At 37.3% G+C, this 23,374-nt stretch overlaps 1 protein-coding gene across 7 annotated transcripts in view; it reads right to left on the reverse strand.

The window, feature by feature from the left end:
• LOC117430578 (protein diaphanous homolog 2) overlaps positions 1 to 23,374 on the reverse strand; it is a 408,548-nt gene that overhangs the window by 255,235 nt on the left and 129,939 nt on the right. For 5 of the 7 annotated variants that reach the window (XM_059000922.1, XM_059000921.1, XM_059000923.1 and 2 more), the window contains 7 exons: positions 21,531 to 21,641; positions 19,853 to 19,965; positions 13,791 to 13,907; positions 8,458 to 8,576; positions 7,635 to 7,699; positions 6,198 to 6,302; positions 2,644 to 2,709 (listed from right to left, as the gene is read on the reverse strand). In XM_059000922.1, coding sequence (XP_058856905.1) covers positions 2,644 to 2,709; positions 6,198 to 6,302; positions 7,635 to 7,699; positions 8,458 to 8,576; positions 13,791 to 13,907; positions 19,853 to 19,965; positions 21,531 to 21,641 — 696 coding nt within the window. The remainder of the gene's footprint in view (positions 1 to 2,643; positions 2,710 to 6,197; positions 6,303 to 7,634; positions 7,700 to 8,457; positions 8,577 to 13,790; positions 13,908 to 19,852; positions 19,966 to 21,530; positions 21,642 to 23,374) is intronic. The other 2 variants (XM_059000925.1, XM_059000924.1) reach the window with 1 other exon arrangement.

Below are 23,374 nucleotides of genomic sequence, written 5' to 3' on the forward strand. Positions count from 1 at the left end.
AGATAAGCACCTCACCAGACAGGCAACAATGTGTGACACGTTATAGACCACGGAATGAAAGACAATATTTAAGATTGCAAGATAGAAATGCAAGTGTTCGAGGTTCAATCTTTATACTACACACTCTGTCGTTGGTAAGTCTCATGAATAAGGATTGTGTCTTGGCCCTGAAAACAGATGTGCACTGAGCTGCTTGGTGTCACTCCAAGGAAGAAGAGACTCTCAATGGATCTGAATTCAAATGTTGCAGCTTTATGGCCGATTTTCTCAATTCCTGCTCTATTCTCTCTTAGAGTGACTGGACCCTTTAGTTAGACACCCTGTTATGCATCTTCACAAAGGCTATAGACAAAGTACCAGCTGTAACATTGGGTAAAGATAGTACTCTGACTGGTAAGTTATATATATATATATACTGTATAATTACAAGCACACTGTATGTAAATGTTATTGCCTCAGGATTCTCATTTTGTTTAGGAAATGCAGTGTGTCGTGTTTCCTGAGCACTGGCATATAAGAATGATTACACATTTGTCAATCAATGGGTCACTCGTCTAGGAATAATGCCGGAGAATGAAAGCAAATTAGCATCATTTTCACTGGCTCACTGAATCGACGAGGCAAGTTTATTATTCTACAGCGTGCCGTGCTTCTTTGTGCCCCCCCCCCCCGGCAAACAGAATGGTAATTAGTTGTTACAGCAATCCAAAGGTTGCACGTAATCTTTGCAACTCTTTTTCCAACCAAAGAGTGTTGGCCTTTCAGTCTCACACCACAGAGCGGCTCCTCTTTTTTTTGTTCTTTTTTTTTTTTTAAAGCCCATTTGCGTGAATGCGAGCGCAACACTTTTTGAAGAGCATTGCAAACCATGTCCAGGCATTGATCGCTGGTAACAGGGGTCAGAAATGGGGCAAGTCTGTCTTTCCTAATGGCCCTTTCCTGCTAATGCATTAACTAGCTTGTTCACTTAGTCTCCTGATTAGCATGACATAGCCTTCAGCAAGCTGTTCCTACTGCAAGGCAGCAATATTAACGGTTAACCCTTCCACAGGAGCAGAAGGGCACTGCGAAGCAGAATTGTAAATTAGTTTGTCAGGGACCACTGGATTTCACATGCAGCGATGAGTCAGGAAATTAAGTGGGAACTTAGCATCCTTAACAAACTTTTCCAGATAATCAGAATGTTTAGCAAGCGTGTTTCTTTGTGACACCTGAAGATATTAATTGGGGTATATTTTAATGAGCTAAACCAGGGCTGGGCAAGCCAGTCACAGTGTTTGCTTTAACCCTGTTAAAAATGGTTTAATTGAACCCATTAAATATCCATCCAAGTCTTAGTTAATGAATTCATTCACCTATAAAACTCAGAGTGGAATGACCCCTTCAGGACCAGAACTGGGAACCTGTTATCTAAACAGGTTGTCTAAATCAGAATCTAAAACACCCACCAAGAGTAATTATGGTCTTTCTTATTAAAGGGAATATTGAAGCTGCAAATGCTATTTATTTACTTATTTATAGAAGTTTGCAATCCTTTTAAATGGTTCAGAGTTTGGTCCAATTTGTATTGTTTTTATTCATAGAACAGTTGACCAAGCTGTCGTCTTGCATGTAGGCAGGTTTTGTTTATTATGGATTGGATATCTTCCTGAAATGTAAGTTTAGATGCTAAAGTCCTGTTAGCTTTATAGAGAATCTACATAATAATAATAATAATTCTTCAAGCCAATCCTTCAAGCTAAAACTCAGAAGATTGAGAAGGGGAACTGAACTGGCATTTAATAAAATCACCTTCTACCCGTGGGGTGATCAACCTTATCTTGCACGGGTTTGAAGTCTTAATAGACTGCTCTGGCATACAAAAATAGTTAATTATTCTGTCTGTTCCTATTGCCACTCAAAAAGTGGGAATTCGTTAAAAATGTATTTATGCAAAACTAAAAGCTAAGTTTCTAGAAATATGGATCTGTGACAGAGGCAAGTTGATGGATATTCAGCTTGCACTTTTCAAAGTGGTACATATACTGTATACTGTAGGTAAGGATGTAAAGAAGACCGTCTCTGCATAGAGGCTCAGTCCATTGCAGACGTACAGTGTATATGTGTGTGTGTGTTTGAATGTATTTATGAGTGTTTGCAGTAGAACATACAATGCATCAGTCAAGGTAAACCCCACCACCTCCACCACGTCTTCTACAGTAAATAAAAGAGGCAAATCCCCCCATCGCCAATTAGACCCAATTTACACCCACGGGATTGGGGATTTGATCACTTTTTCAGGACAGCCCTTCTTAAAGGATACATAAGGACCTTTTTTATTTTATTGTACTACACGTCCCCATGTGTTGCTACAACTGTGTACGTAAGGTGTGTGTATTGTTTTGGTTTTTTTTGCATTTTGAACACACACACCTTACGTAAACAGTTGTAGCAACACATGGGAACGTTTAACACAATAAAATAAAAAGGTCCTTATGTACCCTTTAAATACTCCAATATTCCCCAAGTTTTGTGTGGAGGTGTACTTTGACTTCTGCATAAAGAAAAACTGTGCAAAGAAAGAGAGAACAGGTTGCAAAACAAACAAACAAAAAAGCTTGGGATCCAAAATGTGTTGCAATTATTTTACAGAATAACACCCACCTGTCCACCATCTGTTTCACAGGTATTCTTTGGCGCCTCTTTTTGTCTGCTTCTCTCAATAGCTAGCTAGATAGGTATAAGACAGATGAGCAGGCAATTCAGACAGAGAAAGACAGACAGGAGGCATATAACATGGTAGGAATAGGCAGGTAGCAAGCAGAAAAATTATCAAGTAGATTTAAATGAGTAGTGAGCTAATACAAGCTCCCGTTCAGATTAATGACGTTTTTGTGGTTCCCTGGATTACAACATTTCATATAATAATAATAATAATAATAATAATAATAATAATAATAATAATAATAATAATAATAATAATAATAATTATTATTATTATTATTTTTATATAGCGCCTTTTCATAGTGGACCGCCATCACAAAGCGCTTTACAAGATATGAGACTAGGGTGTGTGAACTATGCATCAGCTGCAGAGTCACTTACAACAACGTCTCACCTGAAGACAGAGAACAAGGAGGTTTAGTGACTTGCTCAAGGTCACACAGTGAGTCGGTGGCTGAGGAGGGATTTAAACCGGGGACCTCCTGGTTACAAGCCCTTTTCTTTAACCACTGGACCACACAGCCTCCTATGTAGCAGTACAATACCGGAAATAACCTCTTTCTACAGTCAGGTACTGTATTCCAAATGTACAGTATTTTCATTTTAGCTGTCTGTACATTAGATGATCAGTTGCAAAGCACAGCACACGTCTTCTATAAAATACCTGCCTTTGTAGAAAAGGACTGCTTTTGATATTTGCATAACATAAGTACGATTTTATTCATTAATTTCTTTTTTTTGAAAGAAAAACAATATCTCCCACTGTAAGACTTAATTTAGCTTCTGTTCCCAAATTAATTCTAAAAGGAAATTAATTTACTTGGTAAGTCCATATTATAAAATCTGTCTTTATTTGAGTTTACATTCCCCACAGGCGGTGCAGAAAAGTGTTCCCTTTAAAATCTCTAAAAAGTGAATATTAAATATTTATTTCCTGCTCTGCTAGTTTTTAGTCCCTCTGTGTTTGAATACTTTGCATCCTCATGTCCCTCCTCTGCCCCCCCCCCCCCCCCCCCTCTTCTCTTATGATGCCAGGTATTGATTTTCACAGGAAGACTTCACTTTCATTATGGATGTGATTCCCTTTGAATCCCTCGCTTCAATCAGGCTTCTGTAAAAACAAAAAGGGTGTGGCATCTGGCTGCACCAGCAGCAGCAAGACTGTACTTAAAAATAAATAAGAGCTGCATTCTGTAAATACAGTTCAGAGAGGCCTTGGCCCAGTGGTGTTGGTGGGTGCACGGAATTCAATATTAAACACAGAATAATGGGAAAAAAAATCAAACGTGCATGCAAGATATTGAAAAAGTGTTCTGGGTTCAATCCTATTTTGTTTTTTGTTTTCTGAAGAAGTACTGACTTTTACAGAGGTAACTGGCAACTTGCTCAAGCCGCTTGTGGACAGGTAACTAGTTGCTAAGTGTTGATGCCTGACCCGTAGCAACAGGGCGATCCAACCAGCATCCAACCATATCTGTTTATTCAACTCCAGAATCAATCTGTATTTCTAAACTCAATGAGACCTTTCTGTTTAAACTGCAGCTGCCCCATAATGTTGTGATTTTGAATTGCCCATTGAAAAGGGTAGAACTCGACTCTGCTGGTTAGATTCATACCTCTATCATTTGTGGTGATTTGGTCCTACTGTAAATTCCACTATTAATTTAAGTAGATTACCTGTTTGTGAATACATTTACATGTCTTACACTAGAAGAGTGGGGACAGCAATGGAAGTAAATGTTACATTATATTGCTGGTAATTTGTGAAATTTTTAAGAACAGCAAAAACATCGTAAAGTATGACAAAGTGCAGAATAGTACAAATGTAGGCTACATAGTCATGATTCAGGCCTTTATTGACTGGTATGAATGGTATGAACTGGATGACTGATTGATGTGTATATTCAAACTAAGGTCTTTGCGATATGTTTTACGGTAACAACTTTGCAAAAACGAAATGAAATGTATCTTCTGTGCTATACCATCTCAGGCACACCACTGAACCAGAGCTAGATTTGAACTCAGATCTGTGGAGGTGACTGTTTTTAAGCCACTCTGGGTGTGCTAATGTACTGCGTTTGACTAAAAAGACATGGATACAATGCAATGAAGACATGGATACAATGCAATGCAATGCAATGAATAAGAAGTCTATGGAAAACAACAAGGATGCACGGTGACTGAGGAAAAGACAGAGAGATACAGACAGGTTATATGGGGGGTCAAAGCGTTTGCAGCGAGTGAAATTCCCTTTTCTGGAATAAGGTAGGGAGAGTGATGAAAACGGCTGTTAGCTGGACAGAGCAGCAGAGTGTTTAACTGGAATTGAGTCATGAATATGTGGAGCAGCTGTTGGATGCATAGTGAGTGATGAGCGAGTTTCACGTAAAGACCTGGTAACAAGCGGTGACAAAGGCCCTTAGTGAGATGAACTGGGGAGGAAGTGCTGCACACAGATTGATTAAATGCTCTGTACTGAGTGGCTGTACAGCAGATTCCGCTAAGAAACACAGACAAACCCCAACATACTCCAATGGCAGCACAGATCTGACGATTTTGGTTTTTTTAACAGAATAAATTGCAAGTGTGACACAGAAGGAAGGGATTGTGACAGCAACAACTTTTTCTTCAGTAAACCTGGTGAAGGTACTGTGTGGGTGTTTGGCTGGCTGTAAAATGGAGAATATGTATTATTTAAATGTCTTTCTTTTTTAAAAGCTCTCCTGGCTAAAGAAGCAATATCATATTTCAACTGAAGGTTTTATCTGCAAAGACAAACTTAATAAAAGCAAAAGTAAACTGCCACTTTGTCTCCAAGCAGATCAGACCATATAAAATTGGGTTAAGCATCGCATGCATTTTCTGTGGTTTGTATATCAGGTTTTTTTTTGTTTTTTTTTTGTTTTTTTTCTTCATGGAAGGAGAACAATGTAAGTAAAGACCAAAATTGTAAGACAATATACCTATTTTAATAATGCAATGCTGGGAAACTGAAACTAAATAATTTCTAATAAAGAGGGTTGCTTTTTTATTGTTCATTTGGGAGTTCACAGCCTGGCTATCATTTCAATTGAATGATCACTACTGTATATTAGGCTCTGAAAATACCTTGGAATTAATATGTTGTCGCCTAGCTACTGAAATGTATCATGACTTACATTCATAGATTCATAGGGAAAGGGCAGCAATGTGATTTTTTTGAGGGGGGTGGGGCATCACTCAATAGGAAACTTCACACAATATCACTATTTTGAAATGGTGCATCCTGGTATACACTTCCTGTGAGGTGGGTCATATGGTCTGAGTGCAGCAAAGCCAGACCCCTGGAGTGAAATGAAGTCCCAGGAAATAGCAACTTTTAAACTATAGGATTCCACTTGGACATTTGTGTACTGCCCCCCCCCCCCCCCAAAAAAAAAAAATTCCCATTTATTCCAAGCAGACAGATTTTTAAAACGGTGAGCAGCAGACATGAAGTCTATTATCCCCATTACCTGAGCCTGCAGTGTCTGGATCTTTGCTTCCAGCTCTTTGATTTGCTCCTCTCGTTTCTGGAGCTCAGCCTGCGCCTCCTGTCGAGCTGTGAACTCTTCATCAAACTGCAACGATCACAACAGGACAGATAATGCAATAGGATCAAAAGACTTCCTTAACCCCCCCCCCCCCCCCCCCATCCGTTTGCTTGCTTACTGTGCCCCTTGATTTTCATTTCCAATGACGGCCCTAACCTTTTCGAAAAGTGACCTGCGTCAGACCAGTGTTTTCTCTGCCACCTCCGGACTCCTTTCTCCCTTAACATGCTCGTCAGACACCTGAAACATTCCCTGACATTTGCCATGGCAGATGACAGCGCTCAAATCCTTTCATCTGGGAGCTAAATCTGCCCTCAACAGTTGTGTGCTTGCTTGTTTCATGCATACCTACTATCGGTTTGTGCAGAAATATTACCTATTCCATAAGTGTAACACCTGCAGCTTGTTACCAGAGGGGGGAAAAAAAAAACACTTCAAAATAAAAGTCCATTACCTCCCCTGTAGTCTTACTGAAGTTAATTTCATACGTGTATTACAGGTATGTAGCATGAACAAAAATTATATAATTGGGAAGCCAGCTAAAATAAGGATCAACTTAATAATGTAAGTGATGGAGTTACTGTATCTTAATGGGTACACTGCATTTAATACATGAACTGTTTGTTTTGAAAATTACTTTAAGCATTAAATACTACATAATTGTAAAGGGGGTAGTTATGGCAACTATATTATGAAATGCTGACTAATTCTTGTTCCATGTACTTTAGGTGTTGGAGACGACTGATATAGCTTAACAGTGCATAGTAACTTCAGACTCCAAGCCAGGCGTTTCCAAGGTTACCTTAGTCTAAGTATGTAAACGTAATGGCTTCAAACACATCAAACTGGACTTTTCTTTTTTTGGGGGGGGGGAATTGGTAATACTGAGGCTTCTTAAACCACCCCCCTTCAGAAATCCAGTAGGAGTCTTTTTAGAATCAGCTCCAGTGGTTGAAAAAAGGGATATATGTACCTATACACATTCGAACATGTAAATGGTTTAAATTGGCCTTTAAACAGGGAAAGGAAAATACGTTTTTTTGGTTTTTTTTTTTTTTTTTTTTGTGTGTATGTGTCTCTCAAGGGATCACTGACATTGCGAAGAGTGGTCTAAAACATTTAGAGATTTTGTCTACGCTCATTTTGGAAGTAACTCTATGAGGCACGACAACGAAGTACAATAGACTTGCAACATCAATATTGATCCAGGTAATACTGATACAGACCATGTATTTATGCTGCCAGTTATTGATCAAAGCAAAGCAATCAATATCCTGTCTCTGAGCTTAGGAAAAAATATTTCGATAGGGATGTATTCATAGCATACCAATTGTCTGGGCTGATGATTAATAGCTTTACCTTTTTGGAAAAATCGGACGCCTTTTGTTCACTTGCTTCCACTTTTGCTTTATCCACACACATATCTGTAGGGAATTAATAATAAATAAATACAATAAATAAATGAACAAGAGCAAACAGATGCACTATAATAATAATAATAATAATAATAATAATAATAATAATAATAATAATAATAATAATAATAATTTTATTATTACAGATCAGAGTATGCATTTCCTCGCCCGTACATTTCCTTAAAAGTCAACATCTCCTTCAAACCTGCCTTTGCATTTAATTGCATTTTAATAAGAAGTCATTCAGCTGCTCTGGTTGATTAGATTAACAAGTTTACCTTTAAAATTAAAAAAGTTATTATAATTTTAAAAAAAAGAAGAAATCCTGGAAAGATTTTAAATAACCAGCCAGTAATTAATATCACATGTACTTATGATCTAATTAAGGCAGCTGTGGCATACTTTAGGACATATGCTGCTGGTTAACAGTTCTTTAAGCAAATTTGTTTGGTAAAAATGAGCATGGTCATCACTATTCAGTCACTGTGGCAACATCTTGTAGCAATAAAAACCTTGGACAGGGCAGAGCAGGGAGTCTACAAGATGTTGGGAGGTATCAGGGACAAGCCATCCTCTGGACCTCAAACAGAGTTGGGCTGTGCTGTTGACAGGGCTGCCTTCCGCAAATATAATTCACGTGTAGAGAAAAGTAATGGTTCAGTGGCAGAGATCTGAACTTTAACCAACATACTGGAAAATAGCAATGTCACGGTCAAATCCAAAAACCCAGAGGTCCTTAAACCACCTCAACGGTTCTGAAGACATACCAACAAGGTGAGTGAGGTCAATGTCCAGCCTCCCTCTGTATGCAAAGTCAGGGTCCATGCCACTGCGGTGCAGCACCACCTGGGAAACACATTCTTCAATCACCTTGTAGTACTGCGGCCTGCAGGGTGACACAGCATGTTAAAGAGGCAGCGCATCTCCTTGAAAAAGGTGAAGGTGTGCCGACAGAATCAGCTAGCAGGAACCAATGAAAAACAAACTGAAAACCTTGTGTAATGCATGACATAGACAACTGCATTCTGCCTTACTATGAGCTTCATTTATTTATTTATTTTCATTGTAATTACATTAACCTCGCTGGATGCCAAAACCTCATGTTAAAACATCGCTAAGTAAGTAAATAAAAGTCACCCTTTTACAATTTAGAAATTAAGAACATAATTTACACTTAACAAATAACTTTCTTCAACTGTATACATTTTTTATCATCGGTATGTTTTGTATGGTAGTGGATAATTTGATACCGGTGACTTGCAGTACTATCTGTTCCCAAAATTCAGTCATTTATTTCAAAGTGTGCTCTAATGTGTTTAAATGGACCAGGTGACACTGGTGTACAGAATGTACTGTAGTTGTAACTTCCCACTGGGTATTTTTAAACAGTTGCCTATACATGGAAATGGAGTCAAACCCAGGCTGTGTCTTAATGTGCAATATCTTCTTTTTTATCATGATTAACTGTGGATTAAAATGATCAAACAGCTGAATATTTTGAACATTACTCACTTTTCTAGCTTGATAGAATTCACACATTGCCCCAGGATCTCCAGACCCATAACCATTTGCTGGAACCACAGTCAAACAAGCTTACATATTTGACTGACCCTCATTAAGGAAATACACAATACACCTATGCCATCTACTGGGCATCTAAAACATAACAGTTCACTGAATCAAAAATACAAGGGTGGAAATTGGCAAAGCATTAAGAGTGGGTACCCTAAAAACAGGACTTATTATTTTGAAACTGGGTGTTTTTACAGCCAGCCTAATTAAACAAGTCTCTCCACAGTAGGTTCAAATTTCATTAAAATATGCCCATAATAGAACATGGCCGAAGCTGCTATGCAATGGGAGTCTTACTGCCATCTGAGACACACATTTAAACTCTGAGGCAGCTGAACAATAGGCTGTGCAGTAAGAGCACTGAGAAGTCACTGCACTCTGCAGTCATGCTTTCTCTAATTGGAATTCAGTGATGATCCAGTTTCTACATTTTAAAGCCATATTCATCCATGTTCTTTTCATTTTTTTGAAGCTTAGATCAATCTAAAAAAATAAAAGACCATAATGACAGATTCCTATTTAATTATTAATAATAAAAAATATATTTATTGTCCATCTAAAAAACAGGAATCAAAATTGGAGGAGATAGTAAATTGCAATTAAACCTTAAACATAGGTTTCAGAAGTACATCGGTATTCTACCAAATACAAAACCATTTCTTTTAAGAGCAGTATATCAATGTCCTCTGCTCTACAGGCAATATCTGAAATGTTTCAGCTGAAATATATTGTGTAAGGTGATTATTTAGCTGACCTTGTATTAAACTCTGAAAACTTATATTCAGTTTAAGCATCCTGAGACATCAGATACTATGAAAGTAAAGGTAGTTGACGATCTAAATATATGTATATATGTATACACATGCTTCCAATACAGAAGTCCTTTTCCTTCTACCATGTTGTAGGGGTATTTCATGCTTAGGAAGCATTCCAGCTGCTGTTCTGCATTTTAAGTGTGAAAATGTGTAAACATCAATAATAAAGGTTTGGGCTAAATATATTTCGGGGTCCCCCACCCCTCCTCCACTTTGCTGACTTCAGCCCTGAACAGCTCGCTCAAGTTCACCTTATAAAGTCTTTACGTATACTGTACATATCCCAATTAAAAATAGCTTCTGAAATTAATTGCTCCAGTGACGTTTTGCTCATTCCCTAGGACGCACCCTTAAGGCGGTTTAAAATTAATTTATTTCAAATCACATAAAGACACTTTTGCTTTAAGCTGTATATGAGCGGACAAGATTTTTCTATTAAAGACATGCTTCAGTTTAAATTGAAGTGTCAATATGCTGTGAAAACACAATACATTAAAACATTAACAGATGTTTTTTTTTTTTTAAATCATCACTTGTAGAAAGCGGTACCTTTGAGAATTAAAAGACGACAATGGCTTGAAATATATATATATTTCAGCAATAAGCACTTTCATGACTTCATGCCGTTGTTCGGTACTTGTGAGAATTCTCTGAAAGGGAATTGTGTTCGACACGAACAGCAAAGCAGGCTTATTCCCAGTGCAATAAGCTACCCGACTGTGCCTTGTTACCAGTGAAGCGACCAGCTTTCTAAAAACAGTAAAGAGTGTCGCTGTGCTTTCAGGACACATTCTGGAACGTGATTTCCACTGGGCTGCCAGCTAGGCGATGCGGTCATTACATCACAATTTGCCATATTCTCCAATGAACTATCCTCTAAATAAAAAGGTTAAAGGGTCTAAATGCAAGCAGGCTGGGGACTGGATGCAGAGGTATTTTTAAAATCTAGGGCACTTAAAAAAAAAAACATGGTCAGGCTAGACAATGAAAGCATTAAACTAAACTAAGTGATGCCAGACCTTGTTGATATCTGATGTTAACACAGATAATTTACATAGGGTAATGTTTGTACACTTACAAACAATGGGTAGGATATTTATGTCTATAATATATTCTTTATGAATATATTGCATTGTAATGAATAGTAATTTGATATATCGTCTACGCTAATTAGCTGCTTTAAACTCCCTGAAACAGTAGCTAATTATAATACTGGATATTCTATTTATAAGGGGACCGTCCTCAGTAGTTAATTACTAGGGATTGACTTCTATCCAGTGGGATCCATATACGCCTTTAGTGCTGTGTTCTGTTTTTGACTATTCCATTGTATAATATTAATTTTACTTTTACGAGCTAAAAATGTAATTTGCATGTACAAAAGCTGTCAGCGAGTTCTCGTTAAGGGTTATATTGTACTACAAATGTATGGCGTGGAAAGTAAATCGTGGGAAATGAAATGGTTGTCTTTTTGTTCAGCAGCAAAAAATGAATGCTCTGCTCTGGATATGGCAAAGTTCTGAGTGTTACACAGCAAGGGTTTGTGGCAGTGAATTAAGCCCACGACTGTCACGGATATAAACCTAATTAATATCTTAAAAATATGTCCTATTTCAGAACTCTCCCACGGCTGTATGAAGATTTGTAAAATGGACTGTTTGACCCAAAACTGTCAGGTCACACTGGAAAGGTGGTTCTGTTGTTTACAAGCCCATTCGAATGCCTGTTACTGTAGATACTGTAATTAATGTGGTTCACTTTATTGTTTTAGACTGTACCTTTTAGGGTGTATACAAGCAATTGTTTTCCTATGCAAACTATTATTGTCATCCATAACTATTACACTCAATAGTGCTAAATTAAAAAAACAAAATTTAAAAGAAACTTAATAAAAAAATTCAATGACAAATGTTTGGACTAGCTGTCCTGAAGACATTGAGAAAGACATCTAGATGTTTGTCAAATTAATTTATTTGGTTTCATTTAGTATTTCTAAACTATTATTCCCTCCTTATTTGAAAGCTGACGGCAAAATACAAAAATGTGCAAAATAAATAGGAGCACTTTTGTTATTTAGTAAGCTATACTAAAACATTAAGCCATATTTTTTCCATATTTCCCATTCAATGATTTTTAAATATGCACAACATGAACAACCTCTCAAATCATATTTCAGATATAATAGCCACTTTAACTGTCTTGGAATCATATTTTCTTTCACTTGCTTTATCGTGCTCTTCTGACAACTATCCCTCTTTCATTTTAGAAGTAGCAGGAATGTATTTATGGCAGCTTATTACAGTGAACAGGGTAGCACATGTCTGTATTTTAAACTGCAGCATTGTATTTCTGTTCATAAGCTGTTCCACTCTGTACTGTCAAAAAGTGATCAGTACTATCAAAAGTGTTAAAATCAAAGCTTTCTTTTAGTCTTTGGTCATAACTCTTATCATCAACTAAGACGGACAAACCTTTTTATACAGCAGGATCTGATTGGATTTAAAAGAGAAAGCTTCTGTAACACTGTATGTGCCTGTATGTTTTGAGACATATAAATATTAAGGAAAGGGCATGGATGCTGTAACTTTCCGGGTTTGCTCTCTTTACGCTAAAGTTTAGCACCGAACTAATTAAACTTTTCCACAGTATGTATACAAGGAGACATGTACATTGCAAACATAAAAGCTTACGCTTATATCAGGCGATGGCGAACATTTATATTTAAAATAAAATCTCTATTAATAACATGTCTGTTTAATGAGGGGTTGTAGTAATCTGTTTCCAGTAAGTCAGACAGGTCTTGTATCCCGTGCTGCTGTGGACAGGAATGCTGTTAAAGAGTTTGCTCTCTAACAGCTGGTTAATATATTTTCTATTCCTCCAACAAGCTGGGAATACATTATTCATAACTCCAAGTGTGGAAGAAGTTGCCTATAGTAAACTTATTTTCTCTCTCTCTCTCTCTCTCTCTCTCTCTCTCTCTCTCTCTAAAAATATTGTATTTCTGTGAAAGGACTGCCACAACAATTAATTGATCATCGTCATGTCAGCAGCAGACACTGCAGTATCAGTCTGCTGATTTGGTTCAACCATTTCCCCTCTTACAGCACGGCATTAGCATTTGGACGAAGGAGTGGGCTGGCCCCAGGAATCTTTCTTGAAGAATAATAACATTTCATGTCTCTGACTAGAATTAACCTAGGGACCAACTGCTTCCCTCCAATCATTTCTCATGTCATCGTTTTAACTCTTTACAGGAATACTGAACATGAACAAAGTGTGTTGCTTTACACTGTACCCAAACAAGGCAAGGCAATCATTACGCAATGTATATTTAGTCTTGAAATGGAATAACATTAGAGGATCTTGCTTCTCACTAGGTGACAGTGGTGGTTCTGTAGTTGAGAGAAGCAAGCATTACATTTGGTACAGCGCAGAGTCTGTGCACAGTCGCAATGGTATCTCTACATACCGCAATACATTACCCTACAGTGCTATTAAAGTTAGAGCAACCTATACACACATTTATTTTGCACATATAGTTGTAGTTAAATAATAAATACAAAACCAGTGACCATTTCATTATATAGTCATCCCAGTAATCCAAATACACTGGAAAGAGTCAATGCTGTAGGAAGTGAAAACGGTGGGGCTTGTCGATGAAACAGATTCTATTGAATATCATGGAAGCATTATTGAAAGGATGTACTCACCTGATGTAATAATCATTCCTGATGAGGAGGAGATGCTGCAGCATGGAGAGGAGGTAATTCTCTGCCCCCGTATCTTTCACCATGTTGGACAGCAAATGGTAGACCTCGTTCATATCAGTGCAGAGCAGGTTAAGGTAGAAATCAAGATGCATTTGATTTTACACGAAGAACATATTTGATTGTGTTGTCAGCTACCCTACACATGCATACAGGTCCTATTACAAATGTAACAAAAAGTACATCAATTTCCTCTCGTCATCACAAACCAAGATCATCTTGTGTTGTTTATCTACCGTGAAAATGCACCTGCACTTATTCTTGTTATCACACACTGACTTGCTGCTGTCAATCTGATAGCTCTGATGTTGTTGACATTGCATCGAGATGAAAAACAGAAATATTTTTCTAAATTGTTAAGATCATTCAATGTCCACCACCACTGGCCCAAAAATGATGGGCACCAAATAGAACTAATGCATTTTTAAAGAGTGTCAACATTCCTCTTGAAATACTATTACTACAATGTAATTGTTTGGTTTACAATGACTATTTTTTTTGGTCACTTAAAAAGAGTACCTTCAAATGTATTTCTATTTGAGAGAGAGCAAGAGAGAGCACACAGGTGGAGTTGAAATGTTACATTGTCACATGATTTAAATGTTCTCTCCTGGTACATCTCCACACAAACTCAAAGTCTGGTAAAAGCTGATTTAGATAAATAATTTAACAACTAGCTACATAACCCACACCATTTAGAATGAGAGTCAGCCATAATAGTCGTACAGTATTTCATGTTAGATTTCGAAATGTAATATTATTCAATTGCCGTCAGTTTTGTGTTAAGTATATGGACAACTACAAAGCGGTATGTAATTTAATGTTAACATATTATTCAGCAGGTTTCATTCGACTTTATTAAGCAAAATGTGTTCATTCTATAGGGTGATGCAAATACAGCCATAGCTATAGAACCAAACGGTACACCAGTTACAGTATAAAGCAATAATTCCACTCATTGTTCCCTGAGTCCTAAGTTATAATATGGCCGTATAATATGTACTAGCTGTACAGGCTGTCTTGAACTATTTGCATTATGCCATGATTCAATTTCAGTTTTGTACAGTAAGATTTGCCATTTCTTAAAATTAATTTTAAACTCAACGTCTATATCTTTGTAATAAGTCTACTTGTGTTTTTTTTTTCCCCTCGATCAATTATTCAGACAGGTCTCTTCATGCATAACAAAAAGTTTTAATGATTTTTAACTGCTGTTTTCCCATCAGGGATCTTGAGTCTTAAGAAGAGTAAACACTGAGTGAAAAAACTTGGTAATAAATAAGGTCCCTGAAGTCTACCTGTCAGAGCTAGCCTTTAATGGATCTTGAAATTAATCAAATGACAACTCCACAGGTTTGAGCATTTAAAATAAAACACTATTAAAAAATAATAATAAATAAATAAAATATATGAAAATGCATTAGTCAATACAGCCTTTAGTTTTCTCAAATCACACTAAAAGATATATTCTTCAAGTCAAGGATTACATTGATTTCAGTATGGTGTCAAACATGTTCCCTTGGGGTCACAGTTCTGTGTTTTTCCCCAGTGTTTTCCCATCATGCATTCCAATCGGAGCAATCAACTGCCAGAAAATTCTAAGCATGAACTTGTAAAATGGTTAAAAATTGCTACCAATTACAGAATTCCCATACTTTAAAAGTTACAAGAATCAAATTGTAAATCAAATGTTTCGATTTTAAGAAAACTACAAAACTAGCTGTAGGAGTAAAAAAAAAAACAAAGTTTGAGCAACAAAAGAATCAAACTTCCACAACATCATCAGGTATTACTGTCCTAGGTGAAGTCACAGTCGATAACAAGAACAAAAAAGGAATACTGAGGCGAATCTGAAAATAGGATATGCAGACAAAAGCCATGAAATCCCTTCTGAAAGCTATCCTTTATCATTTTGTATTTGATCACATCAGTACCTTAATTGAATGTAGTTGTAAACTGCTTTAACAAAGATTTTAATTATAAAAATGCCATTTTTTAAAATTTAATTTGCATGGCTGTCAAAAAAAGGAAAAATAGACTAATTCAGATGTATTCCAACGGCTTGAAAAGCCCCTCACACTACTGTATGCTTCGATGATGCACTATTGCACTACTGTTATGTCGTTACAGATACAAATTGACTTAATCCTAAATTGTTCTAACTTCTTCTCTAACAGCATTCTTTTCCTGGCAGAGAGGTTTCAAGGCTGAACACAGATTGCTTGGTATCATAACTAAGCCTCCCAAATAAAAGAAAAACTGTACTGATGTCAAGAAAAAGCAATGGCAACAAAGCTCTAAGGCAACAACAATTAGTTATTTAAATGGTATGTGTATGTTACTTGAATTCTTCACTTACCTTTGGTTAATCTCTATCTAAATTGCAAAGAAACCAAAACAACATTAGTCTTTCAATAGATTGGTGTTTGATGAGGGTGGATACTAATCTACAAAGAAAAAGGGAAGCCACACACTCCTAAAAGTTTTCAAAATGTATTGAGAAAGATACCAACGTTTTGGCTGTGAAGCCTTTATCAGGGTGTGATGGACACTAATCAAACATACTGTACTATTCAAATTCATTTAGGGGCTTTTCAGCATTTTTTTTCTATTTAAAAAAATAATAGAAGGACTATAGTAAAATTCTATATGCATGTATTTATTCTTGAATAATTTGCTTGGCAAAAACTATTATAGCAAGTTCCTAAAAAGTATTTTGTTCTTCACATGAACCTGGTTCAATATACTGTATTCTATTCCTATCATGGACTCTAACCGATTTCTTTTTTGAATACATTTTCAACACATCATAATAAAGCTCTCAAGTTCTACATGCATTTTTGAAACTCTGTTGTTGCCTGGAAAGCATCAATGAAAAATTAAAAAGGCCCATGGCAATTTCATTAAGAATCGGAATTTCAGCCTCCCTTTTAACAATCGTGTGTCAGTTAATAAAACAGGTGATAAGATGTAAATAAGAGTTTGACAATATTCAAAAAATTAATTATTGATGGCATTTGATGTATTTTACATTAGATTTTTTTGTTTTTAATAATAATACAAATTAAAAATGAAATGTAACTTATTTGTGCTCATGTACAGAAGAAAGTGGCAAAGCATGGCAGAGTTTGATGAAAAATGAATTGCTGTTACAGTATTTTGTGTGTTTTGACCATGTCTGATTAAATATTTAGAAGGTAGCAGAGGGGTGAAACACTGCGGAAGGTTTGCTATTGTTGCTATTCTGCAGCTGTATTTAAATGCCACCCTTTGTTTGTGTTTAGTCTGGTTATTCTTAAGAAAATAAAGAAACTCCTTGTTACCATCAAAAACTCAATACAAAACCAGACTTTCCCCTTGATCTATAAAAGCAGACATACAAGATTTGAAAGCAATGACTTCAAATTAACACTTACCATTCTGAGTGGTTATTTCTTAGTTTTAAACACTGGTTCTGTTTTTAATACTCTTTACTGTAGAGAAAAGGACAAATCATGTATTTTTCCATAAAAGCAAACTCCTCTCTCTACTCTCTATCAATCTCCAGTAAATTCATATTAATAGATCATATTGACCTACAGTATTGATTGACCTAATTCCAGCCTATTTTACCAGGCAGTTAGTGCATTTATACTTCAGTAAATTAGAAAGATACATTCGGTTTTAGAAACTGAACTACAAGGTGGAGTACTTACACACCACGATTCTACCTTTACAAATGACATGCCAATACACATTCACTACAGAACAAGCTAGAGTGTCCTGTCAACATCAAATATTTATATTTAATGCACCTGCAATAACCACTATTTTCTCATGAAAGATTTATGTTTTTTCATTACCAGAGTGGCATCCTCTGAAATGACAGAAATGTATTAAAGGGATCTAAAGGAGATTTCGCACCAATAAGCCCTGTAAACAGCTATTAAATTCAGTTTGTGGAGATGGACAAAACAAACAAGACCTTGATTTTCAAACCAACAACAGCCTAGGCAGTGTTCTAGCTAAATTGTTTTCTACCCGACCGCAATGTCCTGCCACCACTGGGTCAGAGGGGTAGATGTGTAGTATAAGTCTTTCAAGTAAAACATGCCCTGATCATAGGTGCATTACACTACATGGTACAGTGCAATGAAAACAACCATGATTCCTCAACGTACTGTCCTTCAGTCTATATACACCTGTCCCAATGGCACATGTGTGCACAAATTGAAAAATAACAACCTTCCTACAAGGTAAACCACTTGCCTCTCTACACGCCCCTGAAGAACAAAGCTTAGCCCTGCAGGTGTCCGCTTGAGTACACTGGGTGCCTGGTCCACTGCAACGCGGTGATGAGAAAGAGACCCTGTCTCCCTAACCCCTGTGAGCACCAGAGCCAATGCAACGCTCCCTGCGGACTCTGCAGTGAAGATCAGCAACTTGGCACAGCAAACCTGGGCTCCCCTGACTGTACGGCACACCTGCCACTCAGGGACTCAAACAAACCTTTTCTTCGTACTCTACAATGCAGTGTTTACCATGCTAGGGAATGTTTCCCTTTGGTTCGAAAGAATGTCGGCAAGCTGAAGATACAAAAAACTAACGAGGATACAGTAAGAAAGGAGGAAAGAGTGTGATGCTGCAATGCCCTTTTGAAGCACACAGTCGAGTTGCGTTACCAACGCTTTGGAAAAATAGCTGAATTAGAAGGAGTAGAGAGAACTGGAGAACAAGGCACCTGCAACAAACTTACCCAGGTTCATGGGTATTAATAAACATGAGGTGAGCTAATGAACCTGGAATAACAGCACAGTGAAGCAAGGTGTGACAGAGAGTCAGAGTTGGGGTTACGGTCAATCAATGTTGTAGATCTGCATGATCCATTAATATTCATTCAGCGGGCAGAGACACCTCAGAGGAGATTGAGGTTAGGGTTAGGTTTAGGTCAAGAAGACAGTATTCTCAACATGTTAATATTTATTAAGCTTCTACAAAATGAAAATGAGGGGGAAAACTGTGAAACACAATCCACATAATGCAAAGGCATTGCAGATAAGACCACGGCAATCACAGCATCAAGTGTGTAACAGTAAACATGAACGTCGCAGACAGAGCGTATTGGATTAATATGTAGTGCAGTACTCTAAATGTTCTGAAGCTAACGCACTATGTTGTTATGTTATCCAGCCATGGGTTTACTTGATTTACTGTATGCCCATGCTACTTTAAAAGGATTTTGACAAGATATTATAAAGTTGGGACCAGTGTAGTCGACTCAGCAAGATAACAATTATTTTAGACAGGGGTATCGAAAAAGTGCATTTGTTTTCTAAAACATAAGGTAAGCAAAACCTGAAAGTAAAAGATTTAAAGCACAATTAAAATGCAGAAATAGTAAACGGGCAAACTTTGAAGGATCTCATTTGCATGGAAAAGCTGAAAACAGGCAGAGCAACAGACGCACACTGAAGCAACGAAACAGAAACTCATAACAGAGACAACTGGACAGCGCTAATGACATTTGAAGGGGTTAAAACTTAAAAGAAACCAATTTTGCAGCTCTGAAACAAAATTATAATAGCATTGTATCTCTGAATGTGTTCCAACAAAGAGCCTTATAATGAGGTAGAGTTGAATAATGAACTGAGGCTTTTCGAAAACTAGCAGTAGTCTGTCATAGACATAGCTTCAAAACTAAATGTCCTTTAAAAAAAGAAGGAATAAATACGTTTTAAAAGAAAAGATCCTCGGCCTACTAGTTTCTGGGTAATTTTAATTAGCTACATATTTAGCACTTTAATGAACCAGAGTGAACAGTCACAAAATGACATCAAGAAGAGAGAAGGTTTGTGTTTGTTAAAAACCTGATGAGATGTGAATCTAATCATGCTCTAGGTACCCAAATCCCCATTTAATGAGCTGGAGTCTTGGGTTTAGGTTTGTAACTAGGCAATACAGATATAATACAATCATTATGTGCTTTTCTATTACTGGCAAATTAAACAACGTTAAATAAAGGATATTCCATTTCAGCTCGGATGTCTTCAAGCCGGTGATTTAATTCAATTAAATCGTCCTCCTTGTTTTCATTGAACACCTTCAACTGGATATCAAGTTCCTCCGTCTCTTTCAGCTCCTACAAAAAACAACAAAAAAAAACCATCTTAAAATGTGTAATCTGGACACTTGCAATACTGACTCCTGCTGGTGGAGGTGAGAAGAGCTATGGAATTCACTTTCACCTGCAGTGAACGCTTGCAGCTGTGATTAAGCAGCATGCATTGTATCAACCAGGACATCAGATCTCTCTTCCCATTACTTATCTCTTAACAAAATGAATGCCAGGCTAAAAGGCGTGCCGAACTGATATTGGAAACACTACATTTGTCATCTGTTACCTGCATGAACCTGCTTGCGGATGCTTAACTACGCTACCAACTGTAATACATTATGATTAGAAATAAAACACTGAATGACATTGCTATAACATGCTGTAAGAGTGTTAGCATAGAAACTATCACATGATATATAAGAATATTTATATAACCATTTATAGTCCATCAATAAAGTTAAAGTGGAAGTGAACCAGCATGGACTTGACATAAACTATTTCTCCCTGAATACAAGGTGTGGTGATGTTAGAAAACTAATAAGAAATAACTGTTCTTAAGAGCGTCAGAATTAACATCCTGGGCTCTTTAGACAGAGCATGTAAACTGGGCACTTGAGAGGAAAACCAGGCTCAATATATCAACAAAAGACAAGAATACACCATTCATATCTGCAGAACTGAGATAACCAGACACGAGACAGTTTTCAAACCCCAAGTTCCACTTTTGCTTGCTAAGGACGGTCTACCGCAAAGTATACATAAAAAATAAACCTACATAGCATGACATTATTTCATGATATACACATAAAAAAAAAAAACATACAACAGTGATAAATCTTGTGGTCCCCTCCTCCCTCGCTACAATCATAATGCATTACCCTCATGCCTGTGCCAGATTACTTTCTCCCCTTGAGCTCTGGTAAACATGAGGCACACTCAAACAATACACCTTGCTTGTAGCTGGGGATTCGGGAGATATTACAAATGTATGTTTTGGCTAGAATGTGCAAACACCTCTTTAATCAGTGAGTAGACTAATGCCCTAAAGAGCACATGTCTGTCCCCTCTTTACGCATTTGTTTTATATCATAAAGAAGTTTCAGAATGTTAATGTTAATCATTCTGAAATTAAATACACATACTGTAAAAAGAGAAATGTAAAAAAATATATCTAACCATTCCTCTCCAGAAAAAGCACACCTCACCATCTGTCATATAAGATGCCAGTTAACAGTCAAATGCTGTATTTAATGCAAAGGAGGGATGACGCGATGGGTGGGTGTTTGAAGCAGAGTGCAGATTATATTAGTCTGCCTACGTTATTCAGTGTCCTTTATTTATGCACTGATTTATTTATTTATCCAAATATAATAGTTCTAAAAGACCAGACGTCAACTCATGTAACAGCACCATTTAGAAGCACCATTACATAAACCGTTCGCAGAGAGATGGCAATGAGAACCTTCAGAACGCATAGTGTGGTTCTGAGCAGTTGATGCACATACAATCGGTGTATCATCTAAAGCTTTATTGTTAAGGTTTAGTCCGGTACTGTCCATTCCTGGGATATGTTTATACAAGCCACTTACGGGGAGGATTTTCTTCAGCCCGCAGCGTAGGAACTCATTCCGAAGGTGTATCCTGAAGTCCAGATCCTCTGGAAAGGTGAGCAGGGCGTTGATTAACTGCATGCATGCCACCTGGAATGGAAATTGATCAGAAGGTCAGAAAGTCAAAATGGCAACAGAGACAGAAATACCCACCCACTGTTTGTTTTCAAACGCACTTTGAGAAAGATGCCTCCATTATCATCAACACAAATCAGGAACTAAACAGGACCCCCGAAAGTATCATTGAACAGCTGTGAGTTTTCCAATTGATTTATCTGAAGGACGGCAAAGCAAAGGAACGAGAGTGAAAGATGCTGATGTGCATTAACTGGCTGTAAGGTGGCTCCTGGGATCGGCCTGAGATGAGGAAGGATGTTAATTGCAAGGAGAAAATGTTCTAAAGACAACAGATCAATGAAAGCTGAAGGATGACTTGATGGACAACTGAAAAGTAGCCATTAATCTTCCCTGCCGGATTTGTTATTAAGAGGCCACTGGGGATTCTGTCACCTTTATTTTTATAAAAAGCCTCAAAACTGTTTCTTTTTCATTTCTTTGGCTGGTTCTGATGTTTTACATAAAGTAAATCCTGATAAATGCCCCATAACTATGCTAGAGTGGGTGGATTTATGTTGCATCAGTAGCATGAGCAAGAGGACTCACAATGCTACTGTACCATCAGAAAATAACTGGACAAAAAAGTGCCATCTGGTTGGGTTGTTTTCCTTTCTTTTTGCCAGAAGAAACTCAGGTTTAATGGCTTGTATTAATACAGCTGAACAACCGAGCAGAGTGGTTTTATGGGGGACGTCAAGGCAAATGAGTTTTGTTCATGCGAATGCACTCGGATTGTTGGGACAACTGCACATGGAGGGAACGGGCTGTGTAGAACACTTAAGAGGATTAAGAGGGCTGCTGTAGCCTGACATCCAGCTGTGTGGAGTTAGGTTGGTAGGACCGATAAAGACCACCATCCATGTTACTGTGACCAGCTGGCACATTACAAAGGCTGGGTGCAATACCCAGCTCAGTCCATTTAACTTGAGTTTCAAACTAGACTTTTGTGTTTTTGTGAAGAAAAACAAAGCATTCCCTGTGGCACAATGTAGTGCAGACGGTAACATGTGATGAGTTGAATTTAGTGATTGAGAAGGGGTTCCAAGATCTGCACTAATCTGTCTCTGTGAAACTATTACCCTGAGATGAGTGCACGATTATATACTGTAGTGTAAAGAATAACATGGCCATTTTTTCACAATCAAGTCAAAATTAACTTGTTTCACTTGGGTGAACCCGTTCTGTAGAAACATTTAAAATAACTACGCATTCATGCAGTTGAATTTGAAGAGTTTTTGGAGACAACAGTTGACTGATGCACAGCAACTTGTACCCCATTAAAGATATGGACTCAACAGACAATTTGCAGGTTAAAAGAGCTTCATTTCTTTGAACCTTTTAAACGCACATGCTCGTTTCCTTTGCAATTAGGAACATGTCTTTCATTAGTTTAAAATGTAAAAAAAGAAATGGCACAGCAATCAAAAGTAGTATACAGTAGTATCTAGGACAGATGCAGTGAAAGGGTTATGTGACTTCTCGTTAGTAAATCTGTGTTTCAGTTAAAAGGAATATTAGTTTGCTTAAATAAAAAGCTATTGAATGTGTAATTACATGTTTTGTTCAGTCTGTCTTTGGAGTATAAGGGGTAATGAAAGACATTCATTAATGAAAAGCAACAGTACGCCACAGAAGGATTTATTAAACCTAAAGATAAAAGACCAGGATTGGGTCGGTGCTGCCCATTCTGAGACCAGTATTGACTG

The sequence above is a fragment of the Acipenser ruthenus genome, chromosome 26, assembly GCF_902713425.1.
Source record: "Acipenser ruthenus chromosome 26, fAciRut3.2 maternal haplotype, whole genome shotgun sequence".
Taxonomy (NCBI): Eukaryota; Metazoa; Chordata; class Actinopteri; order Acipenseriformes; family Acipenseridae; genus Acipenser; species Acipenser ruthenus.